We start from the raw sequence: 20978 nt of genomic DNA, 5'->3' as shown, positions 1-20978 counted from the left end.
AAGCCGCCCACAGGCAGAGTGGCAGAGACTGATGAAATACACGGAGTGGGGGGCAGTCCCAGAACCCCTGCAGTTTGCTTAGAGGAGGGCCCAGCGGAGTGGTGATGTGACCATCAGCTCAGGGCCTGGAGCAAAGACGTGGCCCGTGTGTGTGCAGGGGGCCTGACCTTCAGAGACAGAGCTCAGCTCTTCACTGGTGCCCCCCACCCACACTGTGCTGTGTGTGAAAAACAATCCTGCGACTCATACTGAAAGAGGGGAGGGAAACAGCTTGAAAGTCACAAAAATATATTAAAACAGCCATTTTCTTCTCTCAGCACTGGCTTTCCTTCCCGGAGCCCCATGCCCGCCACCCGCCATGAGCTTTCAGAGGAAAAGATGCCCAGGGCAGGAAAACGGAGGTGCCCTCACTGCAGCCAGGGTCTGGGGAGGTCCCTGCAGCCTGGGAGTGAGAGCGGCTAACAGTCTCTACAGGCTCGACGCCACCGTCGACGAGGGGGCCGCTGGGAGGCCGGAGGTGCAGGAGGGTCGGGCAGGACGCAGCGGACAGTCGGGCCTTGCCACAGGGACAGAAAACAGAAAAGAAATGAACAAGTGAAGAGAGGGAGAGAGAGGCTGAAGTAGTGGGAGGAGGGGCAGAGGAGCGAGGGGAGGGCGGGGGGAGGTCAGCAGGGTGAGGGTAAGGGAGCCCCTCCGGGTGACACCCACTCCGAGAGGCTGAGGAGCTGGCGTCTGAGGCAGCAGGAGCTGCTGAGAGGGAGGGAGGGGAATGCAGGTGAGGAAAAGGGCACTTGGCACTTGGGGGAGGTAGAAAAGTTGGTCCTGCCAAGGCCACAGTCAGAGGAGAGAACAAAGGACACAAGAGGACAGAAAGTCCTAGTGCAGCAAGGCCAGGCCACAACGACCATCTTGGACTCAGAGAAACTGAGGCCGGCTTGAATGCCTGGGGAGACAAGCAGTGTCATCCGGAAGCCGGCAGAGAGGGTGGGCCTGCCCTCGCTGAAGACTCTGATGGAGCCAGAAGCCTGGAGAGGGGCCTGCACCCCGCCTGTGGGCTAGAAGGTCCTGCGGCCCAGTCTTTTGAACACGCTCACAGTGCCCGCATGGTCCATCTGGGCACCAAGGCCCTCGCTGGAGCTGCTCCCCCGGGGCCCCACCAGAGTCCTCTTAATGGTGACCTTGACCTCAGCCGAGGACTTACTCTTGGTGCTCGTGACCTGGCTGTCCTGGGCCTCGGACGCAAGGGCAGCTTTGCCCAGTCTCTGGATGATGCTGCCTTTGGACAAGGACTCTGGCTTCCTCTCGAGCCCAGGGCGTGAGGACAGGGCCAGACGCCGCAGCGTTGGGGCAGCGGCCGTTGTTGCTGAGCTTGTGGCCATGGCTTTGACAGTCAGTGCCATCTGGGGACTGGCCTTGGCTGGGCCTCGGCCTAGCTTCTTCAGGACCCCGGCGTACTGCAGGACAGAGCTGCTGCTGTCATTATCACTGTCCCAAGCTAGATCCTCGTCCATCTCTGGGGTGGCCCCCAGACGGCTGAAGACTCCCGTGGGCTGTGGGGGCCAGAGACAGGATGTGTGAATCATGCAGTCACTCAACATGCATACACGGAGAGCTGCCTCATCTGTGCCTGGCCTTACGGAGCGCCCATTTGGGAGAAGCACCCAGCGGTGACATCCTAGATAGTGGTGACAGCCAAGAGAGGGTAAGTCCAGGGAGCTGGTGGAACCCAGAGGAGGCTCCAGACACTGCCTGCAGTTCAGGGAGGGCTCCCTGGAGAAGGGACATCTGTGATGAGAACTGACAGTTAACTGGAAGTGGGTCTGATAAAGAGGGGAAGGAGAGAGGGTGTGCCTGGCACAGGGTACCAAGGCCTTCAGGTGGACTGCAAAGGTCTTCAGGTGGACATGACAGAAGACAAATCTGGTTATTCACTCAACAGACATTTTCTGAGTCCTGGCTCTGTGTCTGGGCCTGTGCTGGGTGGTTCTGGGGACACAGTACTGACCACGGCAGCCCTGGCCCTGCCCTCAGGGGGGTGACAGTCCACTGGGGAAGACAGACCTGCCATCAGAAATGACAGATAGTTCTCTAATTACAACAGTGATGTATTCTCTGGAGGATAGGGAGTGCTGCACAGCAGGCAACAAGGAGGCCTGGGCCATCTCAGAGTGCAGGGAAGCTTTCTGTGAGGCACAGCCCTTAGACCAGGCCTTTGAGGATGAGTCAGCAGAGAAGAGAGCACGCGCTAAGTCCCCACGGCAGGAAGAAGAGTCGTATTTATGGAGCACTTGCTATGTGCCAAGCTCTCTACATGGTACTCAGTGTTATTTTATGCTCAGGGTAAGTAAGATTCTAGAATGTGAGAAAAAGCAGAGGGAGTGAGCCTGGGGAACAAGGGACCGAGAGGTAGGAAACACAGACACCCCAGCACCGCTCAGACACCCCAGCACTGCACAGATCTGTCTCCCTTAATCCTCACAAATGCCCGAGGAGGTAGGCGCTACACAGATCGGGAAACTGAGGAACAAGGGCTTAAGTGATGGGGCTAAGGCCACACAGCCAGGCTTCATCGTGAGAACAGTCAAAAGCCTCAGAGGGGTCCTCAGGAGGTGGCGGAGGCCTGTCCTGTGGGCGGCACACACTGCTGCTATTGGGGAAGGGCTGGGGTGTTCAGGGGAGCTGCACAGAGACCAGGTAGGAGGCCACCACCGTATGCAGACAGGGAAAGGGGGCAGAGCGGGTAGAGACAGAGGGCACCATCGGACTCAGGCCTGCCTGGGATGGAGGTGCTGGGGCGTCTGTGAGATGGGGCCCAGCTGAGGAGTTGTTTTGGGGGAAGATGCTGAGGCCAGTTTGAGGTATGGTGGTGGTGGGAGGGATCCAAGGTAGCATTCAGGAGTTGGCCAGACCCTTGGGACTGGAAATCAGGAGAGGTCAAGATGGAAGACAGACAGAAGCTGCCAGTGTAAAGAACAGAACCGAGGCTATAAAGGTGGGTAAGGTGGCCCAGAGTGTGCAGTGGGGTGACATGGGAAGTGTCAGAAACAACCTCCAGGGAAGACTGAGGGCCTCATATGACCCACATTTCCAACTCACTTTATTCCCCGTCGTAGTGTCTGCCTTGATCTCGGCGCCCAGGCGGTCAAACACGGATGTCCTGTGGAGACCTGGGAGGGAAGTGAGGGCCTCGGGCAGCACCTGCCGAGCAGCCCCTGCAGGCCCCCCAGGCCAGGACAGGCCGAGTGCCATGCAGACACGGGTAGAGGACTGGTCAGCCTGGACCCAAGGGCTCTGGCACTGGCAGGCACGGACTGGGAGAGGCCGGTTTTGTGAATATGCTGTTGGCTGACACTGACCCAACTTGTACACTTCTGGCTAATGTCAAATGTGGGAATGATCCACTGAAATGGCCATTTCTCTTCCTTGTACAAGTTCATGAAGTGTGGGTGTGGAAAGAGTTCTTAATCCCTACTCGCTTCTTATACTCTTTTTCGGGTTCTGGGCCTCTGAGAGTCTGGTGAAGGGAAACGAGCCCTCTCCCTGAATAACGACCCTAACAGCCATCAACAGGAGACTGCTTCCCAAATGATGACATGGGACTGCTACGGAAATAGTCAACGGCCACTTAAAGGGGCCCCGTGTCCACATGGGCTAATGTGAAAAGATCTCAATTAAAAAGTTCTAGAACAATACCTACAGGATGATGCTACTTGTGTTCAAAAAGAAAAAATGTCTTTACATATGTACCCATGAATAGACATGCATAGTTCATGGACATTGGCCTGGAAAGATTAACAGTAGGTACGGGATGTGGGAATGATGAGAAAGTTTGTTTCTGCTGTATATGCTTTGGCATCAGCTACCTGTTTTCCCATGAGAACACATACAATTTCCAAAAGGAATGCCGTAAGGAAGACCATCTCCATCCTACCAGCTACAAACCCCAGCTACGGACTGAGTCTCAACCAGACCTCTCCAGCTCACAACAACGGCTCCACTTTTTTGGGCACCTGTACTCAGCCAGGCTCGGTCACTCAATCTACAGGCAGGTCCTCGCTGCATCCATGCCCCTGCCGCTCAGGGACGAGGTGCCGGCTGAGGCACCGAGGAGCCCTGCTACGCTACCTGCGGGACGAGGGGCAGAGGAGGTGCTGTGAGCTCCCACCTTTGGCCACCATTGCTGTCCCATTGGTCCAAGGCCCCCTGGATCCCGTTAGAGGCTGTTTCTCAGCCACTGCCTGTGGGGAGTGACCAACCCTGCATGACGCAGCAAAAGAGAAGTGCAGTCTCCACACCAAAGTGTGCCCCTGCCAGGCCAGTACCTTTTGCAGCCTGCTGCTGCTCCAGAATCTTGCGGGTCCGGGGGGTGGTGCCTTTGGGCATGTTGATGATGTATTTCCCTTCCATCTCAGCAGTGACCCGGCGCCGCTTGGTGGGAACAGCCAAGCTCTCCTCCTCCCGGCGGGCCAGGGCTGCTGGGAGAGGAAGTAGTGGTGAGCACCTTCTGGGATGGAATGTTCTCCCAGGGTAAGGGTTGGATGCCCTGCAAGGGGCACACATGTGCCCTTTATCTCTACATGCTCACATAACTGGAATCCCTTATCCTCCCACCACCCCCACTGCCAGTGACTCTGAACCACTGAGAAACTCAGAGGTCTGGGAACAGTGGGGTCACAGAAGGCACTCAGAATCCCCAGGCTGTGGCGGGCCTCCCAGACTCTCTGCAACTCTGTCCCTGCCCTAAGCAGGCTCACTGCCCAGCCCAGCCAGAACCCCTCAGAGGGGAAACTGCTGCTGGGTGGTGGGAGAGTTCTAGAGCTCCATCTAGATAGTGCTTTCACAGGTATAATCACTTTTTTAAATTAATCGAACTGTATACTTACAATCTGTATATTGTACATAAGTAAATTATACCTCAATTTAAAAAAGAATCTCCTCATATGTGTTGAGGGGTAAGAGAGCTAGTCCTTCCCAGGCTCACCATCTTTTCAATTCTTTAGAAATTATTTTAACTTTCTTGCTCACTGCACATAAATGAAAAGGCCACAAGGGGGTGAGGCAAACACACCCAACAAAAGGGGAGCACGTGCGATGGAGGTGGACAGGGTGTGATGGGGCTGGGTGGCAGAATAACGAAGGCCTCAGTGTCCACTTGTGCCAAGATCACTGCTGTGGGGATGGGTCCAAAAAGGCAGGAGAGCGCGGTGGGCAGAAGGAGGGCTTAGAAGCATGAAGGCCAGAGTCCCATTCCCAGCTTTCAGGCTGAGAACTGGAAGAGGAACGGCAGCCAAAAATGGAAAAGTCTGGGGAGGAAGAGCACTCTGGAAAAAAGGGGCATCAGGACAAAGGCCCCAGCAAGGGAAGGAGCCTGGAGGGGACCCGAGGCAGTGAGCCGGGGAGAGACACGCAGGAGACAATGCGGGGCCCTGTGAGGCCACATGGGGGGATGACTTTATTACTGGAACAGTGGGAAGCCCTGGAGAGTTCTAGACAAGGGTGTGAAAGGATCAGATTGAAGGTTTGAAAGGATCCCTCTGGCTGCTGAGAGGAAATGGTAGCTTCTTTACCTTTGACCCCAGGCATCAAGCACAGGGCCGGGCACCAGTGCGGGGCTCAGTGAACATCTGTTAAAAAAGACTGAACCACCCATAGTCAACAATACTGAACTGTACACTGAAAACGTTGTTAAGAGGGTAATCTCAACACTTAAGTGTTCTTACCACATTACCATAAAAAGTAAAAAATAAAGACTGAACTAACCACTGAGAACCACAGTGCACCCATGCTGCCTAAATACAGCATCTCAAGTGCTTCCCACCATCCTCCAGGGTGGCTGTCACCAGCCCCAGGCTACAGATGGGGAATGCAGGGCCCACCAGGGTGCAGGGGCTTCACCAAGTCCTAATGCTTTGGACACTGCGGCCTTCACAGCACCTTACTATGTCGGGAAAATGACCCCCAAGTACCTTCTGCCAACCCACGTTCACCTCCAGCTCCTCCCACCACCTGCCTGAGTCCCCTCACCAGCAGCCTTGGTATTCTTTGCTGCCATTTTGTTGGACACAGTGACTGAAATCTTGGAGGTGCTGGTGTCCGGCCGCCTGGGGGGAGTGCCAGGTGGAGAATTACGGTTCAGGCTGTTGGCAATCATTCGGGAGGCGGCTGCAGGGGAGGAGAAGGGAGAGTCCAGTCAGGTGGGGCCCTGGGAAGGAGGCCAGGATGGACAAGCCTGGGGACTGAATGGGGAAGGGGTGGCCAGAGTCCCCCTGAGGCTGTACTGAAATGATGGAAACACGAGGGGATGGGTTTGTCTTCCCTGGAACTAGCCCGCCCCTCCCTGCTGGGGGCCTTTCCGGAAGCCCTGGACCAGACTGGTTCCTATCACACTTCACCCATCAGCTACCCAGCCCTGGCTGAGCTTGGCCCTCCCCTCCCCTGCTCCTCTTCAGCTAAGCTGACCTTGGGATCTTCCTCACCCGGTAAGCACCTGACTCCTCAGGGCGCCTGCTGTTCCCACTGCCTGGCATGCTGTTCCCGAGTACCAGTGACCTTACTCTGGCTCTTTGTTCAGGGCATCTCCTCAGAGGAAGCTCCCAGACCACCCACCAACCTCTACCACCCTCTCCCTACACTATACTTTCTCTTCACAGCGCTCATTACTGCTTGGCATTCAGTCACAACTGATCGTTCACTGGTGGGCTTTCCCACAGACACACAAGCCCCATGGGCAGATGTTGCCTATTTATCGCTATATCTCCAGTGCCCACAATGGCTCCTGCACTTCATAGGTGCTCGATATACATCCACTGAAAAGATGAACATTATCACTGACATTCCCCACACCCCTACTAGCCAGGATCTACTGCAAACCAATTTTATAGAAATTGGGGCACAGGGAGGGGGCCACTCAGCCAGTCCCCCAAGCAATGTGGATCTGGCTCCAGTTGGGCTGTGCAAGAAAAGCAGTGACCTCCCTTGAGGTTGGGGGGCAGTCTACAGGGCCCCATTTTCTGTGGAGCAGAAGGAGGGATGTCCCATGGAGCAAGGTGGGAGCTAAGTGTACAGACCAGAGGGCCAACCCCAGTGCCCAGTGGGAAGGAGCCAGGTCTTCGGTGCAGTTGTGCTGGCTTTAGGGATCAAGTTTCAAAAACTATTGGGGAAGCCTACAGGGAAGGAGGGGAGATCCTTCATACTGCCACTGCTTGCTGACAGGCCCAGTAACCCCTCCCCATCAGATTTTGGTATTTTGTTCTACCTACCCGCCAAAAACTCTCCCTTTTCCTGCTATGTGCTTTTTCTGAAAGCCCCTGAAGTCCCCCCAATGACCCTCAACACATTATTAAAACTACATATTGGTGTTTTAAATTATTAAAACTGAAAATTGGTGTTTTAAGTTATAACTACAGTACACAGAAAAATACATCAAACCTATGCAGACCATTTAGCAAAATATGAACTTCCACGTACCCACCACTCAGTCAGGAACTGGAACATTCCAGGCATACAGAATTTGGAGATTAGCCCTTTCCAGTCAATCTCCTCCTTCCTCCAACCCAAAAGAAATGGTCAGTTTTCAGCCCTGCTCACTCCTCTGTTAATGACTGTTCTATTCTCCCAAGGCATTTCCTCAGGTTGCTCTGAAGGATAGGGTGGCTCTGTGATGAGTGCTTGTAAACCATCTGGCTGTGCAGAATCTGTCCTGGGAAAGCCTCCATACACAACACTGTGCCGGACAGAGGAAATATGATTGGAAAGGTCTTCTCTAAAAGGCAAGCAGTTGAGAGGACCCTGTATCTTGCAGGCCCAGGAATGTCTTGTTTAAAAGGGATCAGAGATACGCTGTTGCATCATGACAGGTAAACACCACTTGCGTGGAGGGAAAACAACTGTCCTTGCTCTCCTGACTCCAAGCTGCAGTCAGATGTCGTACACACATAGACCGAGGCCCATATTCCATATTATAAAGTATATACAAATGGCCATACAAGAAATGCTGTTGGGAGTACTCTTTCCACCCCTTTCCTTCTTTGCCTGTATCTCCTTATCCTCTCAATTGCCTATTTCTACACTAGTGCTTTTGTTTGTTTAAAATTCATCTTAAACTGTCAAAGACATTCAAAATGGTATAGAAAGTACATACTATCTGCTTTCATTTATACAGATTTGAAAGACTGAAAAACTCATCTATGCTGTTAGAAATCAGGCTAGCGGGTACCCTTGAGAGGGGGCAGTGAACGCTGCTCATGTTTCTGTTTCTGGATTTCAATGCTGCTGGTAACATGCTGTTTCATTTGTGAAAAGTCATTCAGCTGTACCTTTAGGATCTGAACGCTCTTCTGCATGTAAGCTGTGAAGGCTGTTGCCGGCGAACCCTAATTTGTTCCGCCTCCCTTTGTCCGTGCCTTGGGGTAGGCCCTGCCCACACTGACTCGGGCTTAGCCATGTGACTGGCTTGGGCCAATGGGACAAGAGGAAGCGTTACACAAGCAGAGGCTTAAGAGGTGCTCTGCACATTGGGGCCTGCCTTCTTGCACTGCTTTTAGAAGCCTGCAACCTCTGTGGATGAGCCTGGGCTAGCCTGCTGGAAAATGAGAGACATGCGGCCAAGTCTCCCCTGTTGGCCCAAATGACATCAAGCCAACCATCAGACAAGTGAGTAAGGTCATCCTAGATCACCCAGCCTCAACCAAGCTGCCAGGTGACTACTGAGATCAGAGCTGAGCTGGCCCAGAGCAGAACTGACCAGCCAAGTCATAAAAGCATGAGAAATAAAAGTCTTTGTTTTAAACGAGTTTTGGGTGGCTTGTTAAGCAGCAAAAGCTAACTAATGAGCACATTTATTTTTAAAAAGCTATCATACTCCTGAAAAAAACAAAAGTATAAATACCGTCAATTCTTACTGGTGACAGATTCCATATTTGCAAATTCACCTATTCACTATTCACTAAAATTTATCTGTAACTCCCAAACCAATACTTTTGGTGCTTCTGCGATCAATCATAGACATGCACAGAATGGTGAAAAACTTGAGTCGCCCAACACACACACTCCCAGTTGGGGCCAAGCAAGGTGACGTTCTGCCTGCTTGTTTCAGCTCTTGGACGGGAAACAAGTATCCTTCTCATGGTCTATTTAGTGCCACATTTTTTCAGTTTTGTGTTTTCTTTGGTGATTCTGCTATTTAATATGGTCCCCCAAGCACAGTGCTGAATGGCTGTCCAGTGTTCTTAAGTGCAAGAAGACAGTGATGTGCCTTATGGAGAAAATACGTCTGTTGGATAAGCTTCCTGCAGGCATGAGTTATAGTGCTGTTGGTTGTGAGTTCAGAACACACATAAAATAAGATTCTCTATTGATCAGCTGGTAAAATGTGACCAGAAGCTTGCAGGACCCTAGCCTGTATTCTCCCCAGGAGCAGTGATTCAGTATTTGCTAATTTAGTGTTTGATTCCATATTCACTAATTCAGTGTTCACAGTGACTTGACAGAACAGAACGACTGCCAGTGAAAATGGATTGTATATACTGCCACTCACTCCCAGTTTATTTTTCCCTAAGAAGAGTGCCTCAGGTGGTTTTGCTTCCGCCTCTGCCAATTTCAGTTGTGTCCCCTTCCCCGCTGGAAGGTAAGAAGAATGGAAAGGGGCCCTGAATAGATGGGACTCACCACTAGAGGTGCCTCGGCGACTCTCGCCTGGGAAGGGGCTGGAGCTGCAGGGCACTGACTCAGTGGCAGCTTTGCACATGTCCTATAAAAAGATAGGTGCCTAGGTTACCATGGGGACAAGGGCATGAGGTGGGGGAAGAGGGGACCCAGAAATCTGAGCAATAGCGAGGAGATCAGAGCCTGAGCTGCCATGGAAGAGATATCAGAACATTTACGGCTAATCATGAGAAAGCATCAGACAAACCCAACCAGAAACATTCTACAAACACCTAACCAGTAGGCTGCAATACTGTCACGGTCATGAAAAACAGTGGAGACTCTGACACTGTTGCAAAAGAGACTAAGGAGACACGATAAATAAATGCAAAGTGGTATCAAAGACCATTAAAAGGACATTAGGTGGAAAAACAGAAAATCCAAATAGCCTGTGGTTTAGCTAATAGTAGCATATGAATGTCCACTTCCTGCTTTTGACAAATGTACCATGTTTATGCAAAGTATTAACGTTAGAGGAAGCTGGGAGGAGGACATACAGAAGCTTTCTGTACTACTGTTGGTACTTTTCCAGAAAGCTAAAATTGTTCTGATATCTAAGTTTGAAGAAAAAAATTTCTGCTCAATGACATCTGTGGTAACTGTCCCTGGCTTGAGAAAGCCCTCACTGTGGCATCCTGTCCTGGATGACAGGTGAAGGCCTGTCCCAGGGATGGAGGGAACTACTAAAAATGCCAAGAACGATGCCAGCAGCCACTGTTTGGCAAAGTGGAGTGCTTGAGAGCGCCACAGGAGCAAGTGTCTTTCTTGGTCACGTGGAGGAGTAAATGAGTTAATACATATAAAGGATGGAGACAGGGCCTGGCAGGCCACGACAAGCACTTGGTAAGTGTTAGCTGTCGTGGCTTAACAAGCACTTCATTCCAGGCCTGGCACCTGGTGCCACATAAACTGTCTGGTAGGTGACCACAGCTACCCTATGCAGCAGTAGTGTCTGAGAGACTCAGGGAGGTAAAATCACTAGCCTAAAGTCACTGTATGTGGAGGGCCAAGAATGGAACAGCCAGGTTGTTAGCCAAGTCACCAAATTGGTCCCACATAGGGAGTGTCTGTCCTGGGGACAGAGGAGGGTCCTGGTAATAATTATCATGAGGAAGATGAGGACTAACAATAATAATTACAGAGAGCCTTCAGTGAGGCCCTACTGTTTACACTGTACTAGGCCTCTATTTAACTCAACACTTACAACCACCCTGCAAAATACATTTGCCTATCTGCACTCTGCAAATGGAGAAAGTAGGGCTCAGAGAGGTTAGGCAACATGCCCAGTGTCACACAGCAAATGGTAGAGGCAGCCTTGGAACCCAGATTGGCCTGCCTTTGCTTCCAAGCCTCTTATTAGCTCTGTCACTGCCACTCCCCCACCCCAAACCCAGGGATAGAGTGGCTGGGCAGAGCACCCACCTGGCGGTGCACCACCTTGGCATGCTTAAGGATGGCGATGATGTCACCCACCACAGTCACACCCAGTTCATTCATGATTTCCTTGTTGAGATCCAGCAGCATGCTCTTCTGGATCCTGCAGGGGAGGGTCAGCTATGAGTCCATGAGTGGGTCAGGGTGGGTGCACCAGCCAGCTCCCTGCCTCCCCACACCTTTCCCCGCCTCTCCCCAAGTTCTGCTGTCCCCTGGGCCCCCTTACCTATTATCCACAAACATCACAGCGTAATTGACAGCAGGCCCTGGAGGAATTCCGGCCTCCTTAAAAAACTGGATCCACTCGGAAGTGGCTGGGGGAGGTGGACAGGACTCATTTTTAAATTATTCTCTCTAGAGAAGAGCAGCAGAAAAACCACAAACAGCAGCAGCTCCCACAAATTAAATGCTTACCACATGCCAGGCCCTGGGCTGAGTGCTTTGCATGGATGATGGAGCTAAGCCAGCCCAACAACCCCATGAGTGCAGCATTACAACTCCCTACTTTGCCACTGAGGAAACTGAGGCAGGGAGAGGTTGGGCACCTCACCCCAGGCCACACTGCTGACAAGAAGCAGGGTTCCCAAGCCCATGTGTTTCCATATAGCCCTTCTTATGGCTCCACCCTGGCCTGGAATGTGACCTACATGCTTGGCCAGTGATTGGTTTGGAGGAGCTGGGACTCTGAGTTCTCTGCCCTGGTCCCCATCAGTGGGCTCAGCTCCAGAGGATGACAGGAACAGCAGGTAGATGAAAAGAAGGGTCACAGAGCCGGCCCATGGGCATCAGCAAGCCCCTTCCATGCCACAGGAGCAGCCCTGCCTCAGAGAGAGGCATGAGGATTGCAAACACAGGCCCTGGAGCTCGGGTTCAAATCCCAATGCTGACAGTTCCCAGCTGAGGGACTCTGGGTCAGGTAATGCTCAGTGCTTTAGTTTCCTCATCTGCAAATTTAGCTAATACATCGAGCAAGTATCTACAGAGCACTTGGCTCAGTCCAGCCCTGTTCTAGGCACTGGGCATACCACAGGGACACTGTCCCTTCCCTCATGGAGCTGACATTCTAGTCTTAAAGCACCAACATCCTTGGGTCCCTGTGCAGGTTCACTGAGAAAGTCTACCTAAAGGGCTTTAAATGACACGGAGCTCAGAGGGTGTCTTCAGCCCCAACGAAGCTATTATTATTTTGCCACCACTACACAAGAAGCCAAGGCCAAAGCCAGGTAGACACCACCCAGGAAGCTGTATTTTTTCTATACCTCTTTCTTGGCCTCTTGGGTGTGACCTTCAAACTGACCCTGACCTTGGTCAGGTCAGGTGTCAGATAAGATCATCAATTCCAAGTAGAACTTTGTTTTCCAAATTCTAGTATCTCTAAACTTGGATCTACCTCACAATCAATGGTGTGCTGTGGTTTAACTGGCAGCATTTTTCTTCTTCCTCATGGTACGTAACACTACATCCAACAATCCATGCTATTTTAGATTAGAAGAAATCTGGTATCACAATGCCCATTTTGCTTATAAGAAAGAATACTGAGGCTCAAGAAAACAAATCCTACCATTTGCAACAATGAGTATTGCAAGAGGGTATTATGTTCAGTGAGATAAGCCAGGTGGAGAAAGACAAGTACCAAATGATTTCACTCATCTGTGGAGCATAAGAAAAAAGCAAAAACTGAAGGAACAAAACAGCAGCAGACTCGCAGAACCCAAGAATGGACTAACAGTTACCAAAGTGAAAGGGACTGGGGAGGGTGGGTGGGGAGGGAGAAGGGGAATAAGGGGCATTACGATTAGCACACATAATGTAGAGAGGGGGCACGGGGAGGGATGTACAACACAGAAGACATAGTGATTCTATACCATCTTACTACGCTGATGGACAGTGACTGTAATGGGGTATGTGGTGGGGACTTGATAATGGGGGGAATCTACTAACTACAATGTCGCTCATGTGATTGTATCTTAATGATACCAAAATAAAAATAAAAATACTGAGGCTCAGCATAGAGAGAGTCTGGTTTAGGGAGCAGTATGAGGTCCCGGGACCACACTTCTCCCAGAGAGGTCCCTGCCCACCCCTCGGGCCTGTCTCCCCAGGATGAGGTAGAAAAGGAGCTCCTGCCCTCAGGACTTTCTCCACTTGCCCAGAGGAAGGGGTGACTTTTTCTACTTTGCACAGGCACCATCTACTTTGTAAGCCATGGGGCCCTGGGTTCCAAAAGCCAAAAGCAGGCACCTTTTTTTTTTTTGGTATAATTAATCTACAATTACATAAGCAACATTATGTTTACTAGACTCCCCACATCATCAAGACCCCCCCACATACCCCATTACAGTCACTGTCCATCAGCATAGTAAGATGCTATAGAATCACTACATGTCTTCTGTGTTGTACAGCCCTCCCCGTGCCCCACCCCTACATTATGTCTGCTAATAGTAATGCCCCTTTTTTTCCCCTTATCCCTCCCTTCCCACCCAACCTCCCCAGTCCCTTTCCCTTTGGTAACTGTTAGTCCATTCTTGGATTCTGTGAGTCTGCTGCTGTTTTGTTCCTTCAGTTTTTTTCTTTGTTCTTATACTCCACAGATGAGTGAAATCATTGGGTACTTGTCTTTTTCTGCCTGGCTTATTTCACTGAGCATAATACCCTCTAGCTCCATCCATGTTGTTGCAAATGGTAGGATTTGTTTTCTTCTTATGACTGAATAATATTCCATTGTGTATAGGTACCACATCTTCTTTATCTACTCATTTACTGATGAACACTTAGGTTGCTTCCATTTCTTGGCTATTGTAAATAGTGCTGCGATAAACATAGGGGTGCATGTGTCTTTTTCAAACTGGGCTGCTGCATTCTTATGGTAAATTCCTAGGAGTGGAATTCCTGGGTCAAATGGTATTTCTATTTTTAGTTTTTTGAGGAACCTCCATACTGCTTTCCACAATGGTTGAACTAATTTACATTCCCACCAGCAGTGTAGGAGGGTTCCCCTTTCTCCACATCCTCGCCAACATTTGTTGTTTCTTGTCTTTTGGATGGCGTCCGTCCTTACTGGTGTGAGGTGATATCTCATTGTGGTTTTAATTTGCATTTCTCTGATGATTAGCAATGTGGAGCATCTTTTCATGTGTCTGTTGGCCATCTTAATTTCTTCTTTGGAGCAAAGGCAGGTACCTTTTGTCTAAGTATCAAAAGTACCATGTAATGATTCCATTTATATGAAATGTCCAGCAGATAAATTCATAGAGATCTATACAGACAGAAAGCAGATGGTGGTTGCCCGGGGCTGGGAGGGGAGAGTGCCTGCTAAGAAGTAAGAGAGTTTTGAGGAGTGATGGAAATGTTTTGAAATTGATTGTGGTGATGGTTACATAACTCTGAGGACACAGAATTTAAAAACCACTGAATCGTAGACTTTAAATAGGCGAGCTGTATGAAATATGAATTGTATTTCAATTAAACAGTTCTTAAGGAAGGGGAGAGACGCTGCCTAGGTTGGGAGTAGCCTGCTGCTGGAAGCAAAGTCAAGGAACTGCTAATGTCCCCAGGTCTGCCCTCACCATTTTGTGTCCTACACAGGAGAAATATATGCTGCCAATGAAATGGTCATAAGCACAGGCTGGAAGGCACACCTGCATTTCAGAAATGTTAAGATGGGCAACAATGTGTGTCTTGGACTCAGTGAAGTGTGGCTCACTGTACCCATCGGGAGACATGCACCAGAAGGTTCACAGCTGCTTGTGTAATAGCTCCAACCCAAAAAACAATGCAATATCCACTCACGGTAGCACCGATAAACAAACTGTGGTCACTCCCACTGCACATACTACCCAGCTGTGCAAAGGAGAGAACTACAGCCACACGTGGCAACCGAGGTGACACTCAGACATTATGTTGGCAAAAGAAGCCAGATATAAGAGAACACAGGCATTTCGTTCATGTAAGTTCAAAACCAAAATCTAGAGGATAGGAATTTTTTATTGGTGATATAACTATAAAAAAAGGTTTTGTAAGGAGAGATTATCACAAAGATAAGACGGCGGTTTATTCCATCTTGAGGAAGAAGGGCATTGTGCCTCGGGTGTGGCTGGCACTATTAAATTTCTTGACCTGGATGGTTAGAGGAAGTTTGATTTTTTTTAAACCTTTTTACTGAACACAACATACTGAATGCACAGAGGTACACACAAGTCAACAGACTTTCATAAACCAATATACCCATGTAACCATCACCCAGATTAAGAAATAAAACATTTCCAACATCTCAGAGGCACCCCCCCCCCATATTCCTATAAAGTCACTTCTGTGTCTCGCAAGAGCAACCACCATCTTCTAACAGCATAGATCACCCTTGCCTGTTTCTGTGCTTTATACAAATGAAATCATAAAGGATGTAGTCAAATGTTTGCTTTTTAATTGCTGTTATCACCACACAAATGTTTTATGTACTTTTCTATATGTACAAATCCCCCAAAATTGAAAAGCTGCCAGCTAATCTCTATGCTTTGGCAATTCGAAAATACAGAGCTAAAAGGGAACTCAGCTCTTGAGAACAGTCAGTCTCAATTTAAGTAAGGCTTGTGTAACAGCAACTATTCGCTGAGCACCATGCCAACATCGCCACGCAATAACCTCCCTAATCCTCACAGCACCCCAAGATGATGGCAGTGCCAGGGTCTCCATTTTACAGGTGAGAAAACCGAGGTTCTGAGAGGCTATGGGAGAGATCTGCGGGACTTCACAACGCAAGTCCCTCACGGCAGGCTTCCCCGTCAGGAGGCCAAGACACAGGGAGGAGGTGGGTCCCGGCCCCACCTCCAGGTTTACAGCTGTTCCTGCCGGTGACCAGGCCGTCCCCCCACCACCCGTCTCCCCACACCAAGGTCATACCTCAAAAAGGGCAGTGGGGAGAGGGAGCCCCGATAGGCCACAGACTCACCCATAGTCACTGAGACCATTGTCTCCTTGGCCCTGATGCTGCTCCCGGGAGCCTGGAGGAAAGAACAAGGGGAGAAGGCCCATGAGTCGGCACCGGCTGTGAGTGTGCGTCCCGCTCTTGCTGCCCGTCTGCCTGCCTGCCCGAGAAGCGTTCCTGGGGGCTCACAGCCCAGGAATAGCCTAGAGCAGCTGGCAGGCAGACAGCCTGGGCCAGAGCTGCCACCACAACTATCACTTCTGCCTGGGACGGGGCCCAGGGACAGCAAATGTCCGCAGCTCCACTCCCTCACACCTCAAAAGCTTCTGGCTGGAGTGAGAGTGACAGGAAAAAGACACCCCCTGCCCAAGACTTTAACCATAAATACCCGTTCAAGTATCCATTCAAATACTATTTCCTGAGAACCTACTATGTGTGGGGCACTGTTCTAGGAGCTGGAGACACTGCCGTGGAAGAAAACACAGAGGGGAGGTAAAAACACTAGGTGGGGACAGGAGAAAGGGGGAGACAGCATAAACAAGCAAGACACTTAAGGATACAGTGTGTCAGGAAGCCTCTGGTGACATGCAGGGCCTGGGAAGGGAGGGGCTGCAATTCTAAATAGGGTGATCAGGGAAGATCTCTCAAAAGTGGCATTTAGAGACCCAAAGGAGGTAGAGGGGTGAACCATGTGGATTTACAGAAGAAGAGTATTCAGAGGAAGGACAACGAGCCCGGTGCCCTGAGCCCAAAGCCCATCTGGCATGTGTGTGGGACCGCAAGGAGCAAGTGTGGCTGCAGAGGAGTGGGTGGAGGGACGGGGAGAAGCAGACGGCAGAGAGGTGGGACAGACAACAGGTCATAAGAGGCCTCAGAGAAGAAATGGAAAACCTACGTTCACTTAGATAAGATTAGCAGGCATTAGAAAGGTGTTGAAGACATATTAGCACCAACAGAGACTTTCTACTGGACATCGATAGCAGCAGTGAAAGGGAACTAAAGGAAATCACTTTCTTGCCAGATGAGTCAATGCCATCTGCCTGTAGGACCACTTGTACCATGCTGTCCTGGCCCAAACTTCCCACTGAGCACCCTTCTCCCTCACCTCTGCACCCCTCCTTCACTCTGCCCTTGTCTGCCTGCTCCAGCCCCCGATTCTGATCCTTCTCCCTAGCCTTCTTCTACAGGGTGTAAAAGGCACTCTGTCCTGCCCCTTTCTGTTTACCGTCACACATAATCTGCCCCTCCCTGCCCAGATTTTGATGGTGTAATAGAGATCATGTAAGAGTAAGGACTCTGGAACCAGACTGCAGACTTCCCATCTGGCTCTACCACTTACTAGCTGTGTGGTAGTTTGAGCCTCAGTGTCCCTATCTGTAAACTGGGATGGAGCAAATGTCATTTCCTTTAGGGGACTGCTGTGAGGGCTAGATGAGTTTTTATGTACAAAGCACTGAGACAGTTCCTGGTATATCCTGAGTACTCCAAAATGCTGGCCCTTCTTATCCCCCAGGCCTCCCACCCCAGCCTTCCCTCTAACACCCAAGTGCTTTGCTGCCTCCCGGTTTTCACACAGAATGGCACCTGGGCCTGGAATGCTTGCTCCTGTCCACCTGGTAAGCCCTCCTGTATTCAGCTGGACTGCCATCTGCTTTATGAAGCTTTCCCAAAGTCCCCAGATGTGAGACTCTCTCCTCCATCCTCAACTAGGGTTCACCCTGCCCTTCACTGGCTTCTGATGCATCTCCTATTGAGGAACATGGCCACAGACATTACTCTGCCCTATACTTGACTCCTAAGATCCATCCACTTTCCCTTCTGGATTTTACCATTGGACAAAGAAAAACAACCAGCATCTTTCAAAGAGCAGGGCATGGAGAGGTTCCAGACAGAACAACATCTCACATACCAAATACTAACTATGCACCAGGACCAGACCCAGGCATCATGCCGATGCCTCATAACCTCCTCAGGAGTGAGGCTATTATTAGCTCCATTTTTGTTGATGCAAAAACCAACTCATCAAGGTGCAGTCATACACCAAATGCCACATCTAGCAAGCGGCTTTACTGGGTTTCAAAAACAAGTTGTCCCTAGAGGACCTGATAGACATTTTTCCAAATAAAATATACAGAAGGCCAACAGACACATGGAAAGATGCTCCATAGATAATCACATGGGAAATGTAAATCAAAGCCACAATGAGATACCACTTCACACTAGACAGAATGGCTAGTTACGAACAAGACAAGAAATAACAAGTGTTGCCAAGGACATGGAAAAAAGGGAACTCATATTCTGCTGGTGAGACTGTGAACTGGAACAACCACTATGGAAATTAGTATAAAGATTTCTCAAAAAATGAAAACTAAACATATCATATAACCCAGCAATTCCATTTCTGGGAATTTATTTGAAGAAAACAAAATCACTAATCTGAAAAGATATATCCACTTTTATGTTTATCACAGCATTATTCACAATAGCCAAAATATGGAAATTACCTAAATGTCCACTGATAGATGAATGGGTAAAGAAGATGTGGTATAGCTACATAATGGAATATTATTCAGCCATAAAAAAGAACGAAATCTTGCCATTTGTGACAACGTGGATGGATCTACAGGGTATTATGCTAAGTTGAAATAAGCCAGGCAGAGAAACACAAGTACCACATGATTTCACATATATGTGGAATCAAAACAAACAAACAAAACTGAAATGGACTGAAATACAGAACACACTGGTGACTGGCATAGGGCATGGGGGGGGTAAGGAGATGGATGAAATAAGTGGAGGGGAAAAAATTAGAATATTTGATATTTTGATCTGGACAATGGTTATGTGAGTTTAAACACGTCAAAATTCATCAAGCTGTACAGTCAGATTTGTGCATTTTAACTGTGTATTATTTATTATATATATCAAAATAAATAAATAAATAAAGAGATGATGCCTCAGGAAAAAAGAAAAAACAAGTTGTCCCTGATTCCAGTGCCCACGCAGTAGCTCCTGTTGAATGTTTACATGCCAGACACTGTGTATCCACATCTCAGTGACTCCTCACAATCACCTGAGGGGGGGAAAAGTAAAAATGAGCCCCGTGCTACAGATGAGAGTAGCAGGTCCAAGGTCACACAGCAAGGACTGCAGAGCCAGGACTCAAACCCAAGTCAGTCCAATGGCTATGACCAACACTGGTAAAGGGATCACTACAAGCCAGGCGCTGTGGTCTGTCGTTGTAAGGTTTCAGCTGGTGCTTACCAGAAGCCTTTAAGGACTGGTGTCCTCCCCCTCCAGTTGCAGAATTCCCTGCTGAATTCAATTTCCTTTCTCCATCAAAAGCCCATCTCCAGAGCTTTCTGAACAGTGAAAAATTGTAGCATTAATAATAACAGAAACATGACAGCTCCCAAAACTCAAGTAGTTACCATGTAGCCGACTCCCTGTGCTAAGCCCTGAGAAAGCATGTGAATACAAATCCCGATTTTACTACATCCTTAACCCTGACTCCGGAGCAAGTGGCTTAACCTTTCTGAATCTCACTTCCCTCAGCTCTAAAATAAGAAGGATAGTAGTAGCTACTCTTAAAGTGGTTAGAGGGTTTAAATGAATTCATAAACATCAAGCCCTTAGAACAATGCTTGGCAGACCATAAGTGCTATGCACATGTGCATTAAATAAATCAATCTTCAGAGTGAGCTAAGTAAAGGGTAGGGCAGTCACCAACCTAATGTCAGTCACATGCAAAGTATGAGCTGAGGACAGAGTATAAAACAATCTGACACGGTCCTTAGGGTCTGGCAACATGGAATTACATAGTACAAGCAAGTTAGTTCCTTTACAATTCTTTTTGTTTCTGTTTACAACTTAATAGACTGTTCTGCTTCCATTATATTTCAAAGTTTTGCTTCTTTTAGTGGCCAGCAATGCTAGTTTTCCATTAGGCCAGCAATACAAATTAACTGACTGGAGGAAAATGCATCAGTGGTTTTAAAGAAAAAAGAAATCTAATACTATGGAATTTGGCAAAATTTACCAAATAGTAAGTAGCAGGAAATCAATTTGCTCAACTCCAAATCCCAAGTTTTTCCTATTGCTTTCTCTGAGGTTCCTCCTTTCCTGTACTTCCTTGATAGTCCCAGGTACCCCAATAACTCTCATAATTATTATTATTATTATTATAGTCCTAATCTATTGAGGTCCTACTCAATACCATGCCCAGCCCTGCGCTAAGGGCATTACACACACATTTCATCAGTATTTGCACAATGACCCTATGGTAGTGGGACTATTAGCCCCCATTGTAAAAATGAGGAAAATGATTTTCAGAAAGGTTCTGAAGGCACAGGTCTCCTGCCACAAAGTAGAGGTGGAACTTGAACTCGAATCTGGTAGCCTCCAATTTCACTCTCCCACACCCAGATCTTCCATGCCAAGCGCAAACACCACCGTCAACGCAGTACTAACAATAACAACGAAGTGAGCAGTGTGCCAGGTGCTGTACTAGGGACTCCGTCATGCACGGGCTGAATTCTCACGCCAATCAAAGTGGATGCTGTAGTCAGATTCTGACCCCCATTCTACAGAGGAGGAAACTGAGGTTCAGAGAAAGAAGTCGCTTGTCCCGGGCCGCACAGCGGCGCGGGGACCGACTCCGTAGTTCCAGGCGCCATCCATCCCCACCGCATCCGGCCCAGTCCCACCACCCCCGACACGGCCTCACCTGGCCCTCGGGCCCGCGCCCACTCGCGCCGCCCGCCCTCCCTCCCGGCGGCGCCAACTGTCAGACCCTCCTCCCTCGGCCCGGCTGCCCGCCCGGAAGCACCGCCTTCTACGCCGGAAGCCAGACTGCCCCCCCCCCCGGCCGCTCTAGCCCGCCGGGCCGCCACCAGCGAGAGTGAGGCGGGAACCGTCACGT

The 20978-nt window shown here is 49.5% G+C and overlaps 1 protein-coding gene across 5 annotated transcripts; it reads right to left on the bottom strand.

The window, feature by feature from the left end:
* Nucleotides 1-271: 271 nt before the first annotated feature.
* Nucleotides 272-20915, bottom strand: C17H19orf47 (chromosome 17 C19orf47 homolog). 5 transcript variants are annotated; one of them, XM_073226312.1, is made up of 12 exons: nt 20784-20915; nt 20528-20640; nt 19322-19419; nt 16082-16133; nt 11363-11450; nt 11125-11239; nt 9667-9748; nt 6025-6162; nt 4323-4475; nt 3097-3167; nt 1202-1550; nt 272-556 (listed from the first exon to the last, which is right to left on the bottom strand). In XM_073226312.1, the coding sequence occupies exons 4-12, from the start codon at nt 16098-16100 to the stop codon at nt 459-461; spliced, it is 1113 nt and encodes a 370-aa protein (XP_073082413.1). In that variant the 5' UTR covers nt 16101-16133; nt 19322-19419; nt 20528-20640; nt 20784-20915; the 3' UTR covers nt 272-458. The 5 variants fall into 5 exon arrangements, with proteins under 5 accessions (XP_073082413.1, XP_036869691.2, XP_036869687.2 ...); XM_037013796.2 differs by having other exon boundaries at nt 4323-4472; XM_037013792.2 differs by having other exon boundaries at nt 272-1550.
* Between the last annotated feature and the right edge of the window lie 63 nt (nt 20916-20978).

Source organism: Manis javanica, chromosome 17 (assembly GCF_040802235.1).
Source record: "Manis javanica isolate MJ-LG chromosome 17, MJ_LKY, whole genome shotgun sequence".
Classification (NCBI taxonomy): Eukaryota; Metazoa; Chordata; class Mammalia; order Pholidota; family Manidae; genus Manis; species Manis javanica.
Note: the sequence above shows the minus strand (reverse complement) of the source record. Positions and strands in the feature narration are given on the sequence as shown.

What these genes read in the sequence shown, in the direction of transcription:
- C17H19orf47 (XM_037013792.2), bottom strand. An exon ending in GTGATGTTTGTGGATAATAG is followed by an intron (nt 11,240 to 11,362) that starts GTAAGGGGGCCC and finishes CCTCCCCTGCAG; the next exon opens with GATCCAGAAGAGCATGCTGC. An exon ending in GCAGCAGCAGGCTGCAAAAG is followed by an intron (nt 3,168 to 4,322) that starts GTACTGGCCTGG and finishes CTTCCCTCCCAG; the next exon opens with GTCTCCACAGGACATCCGTG.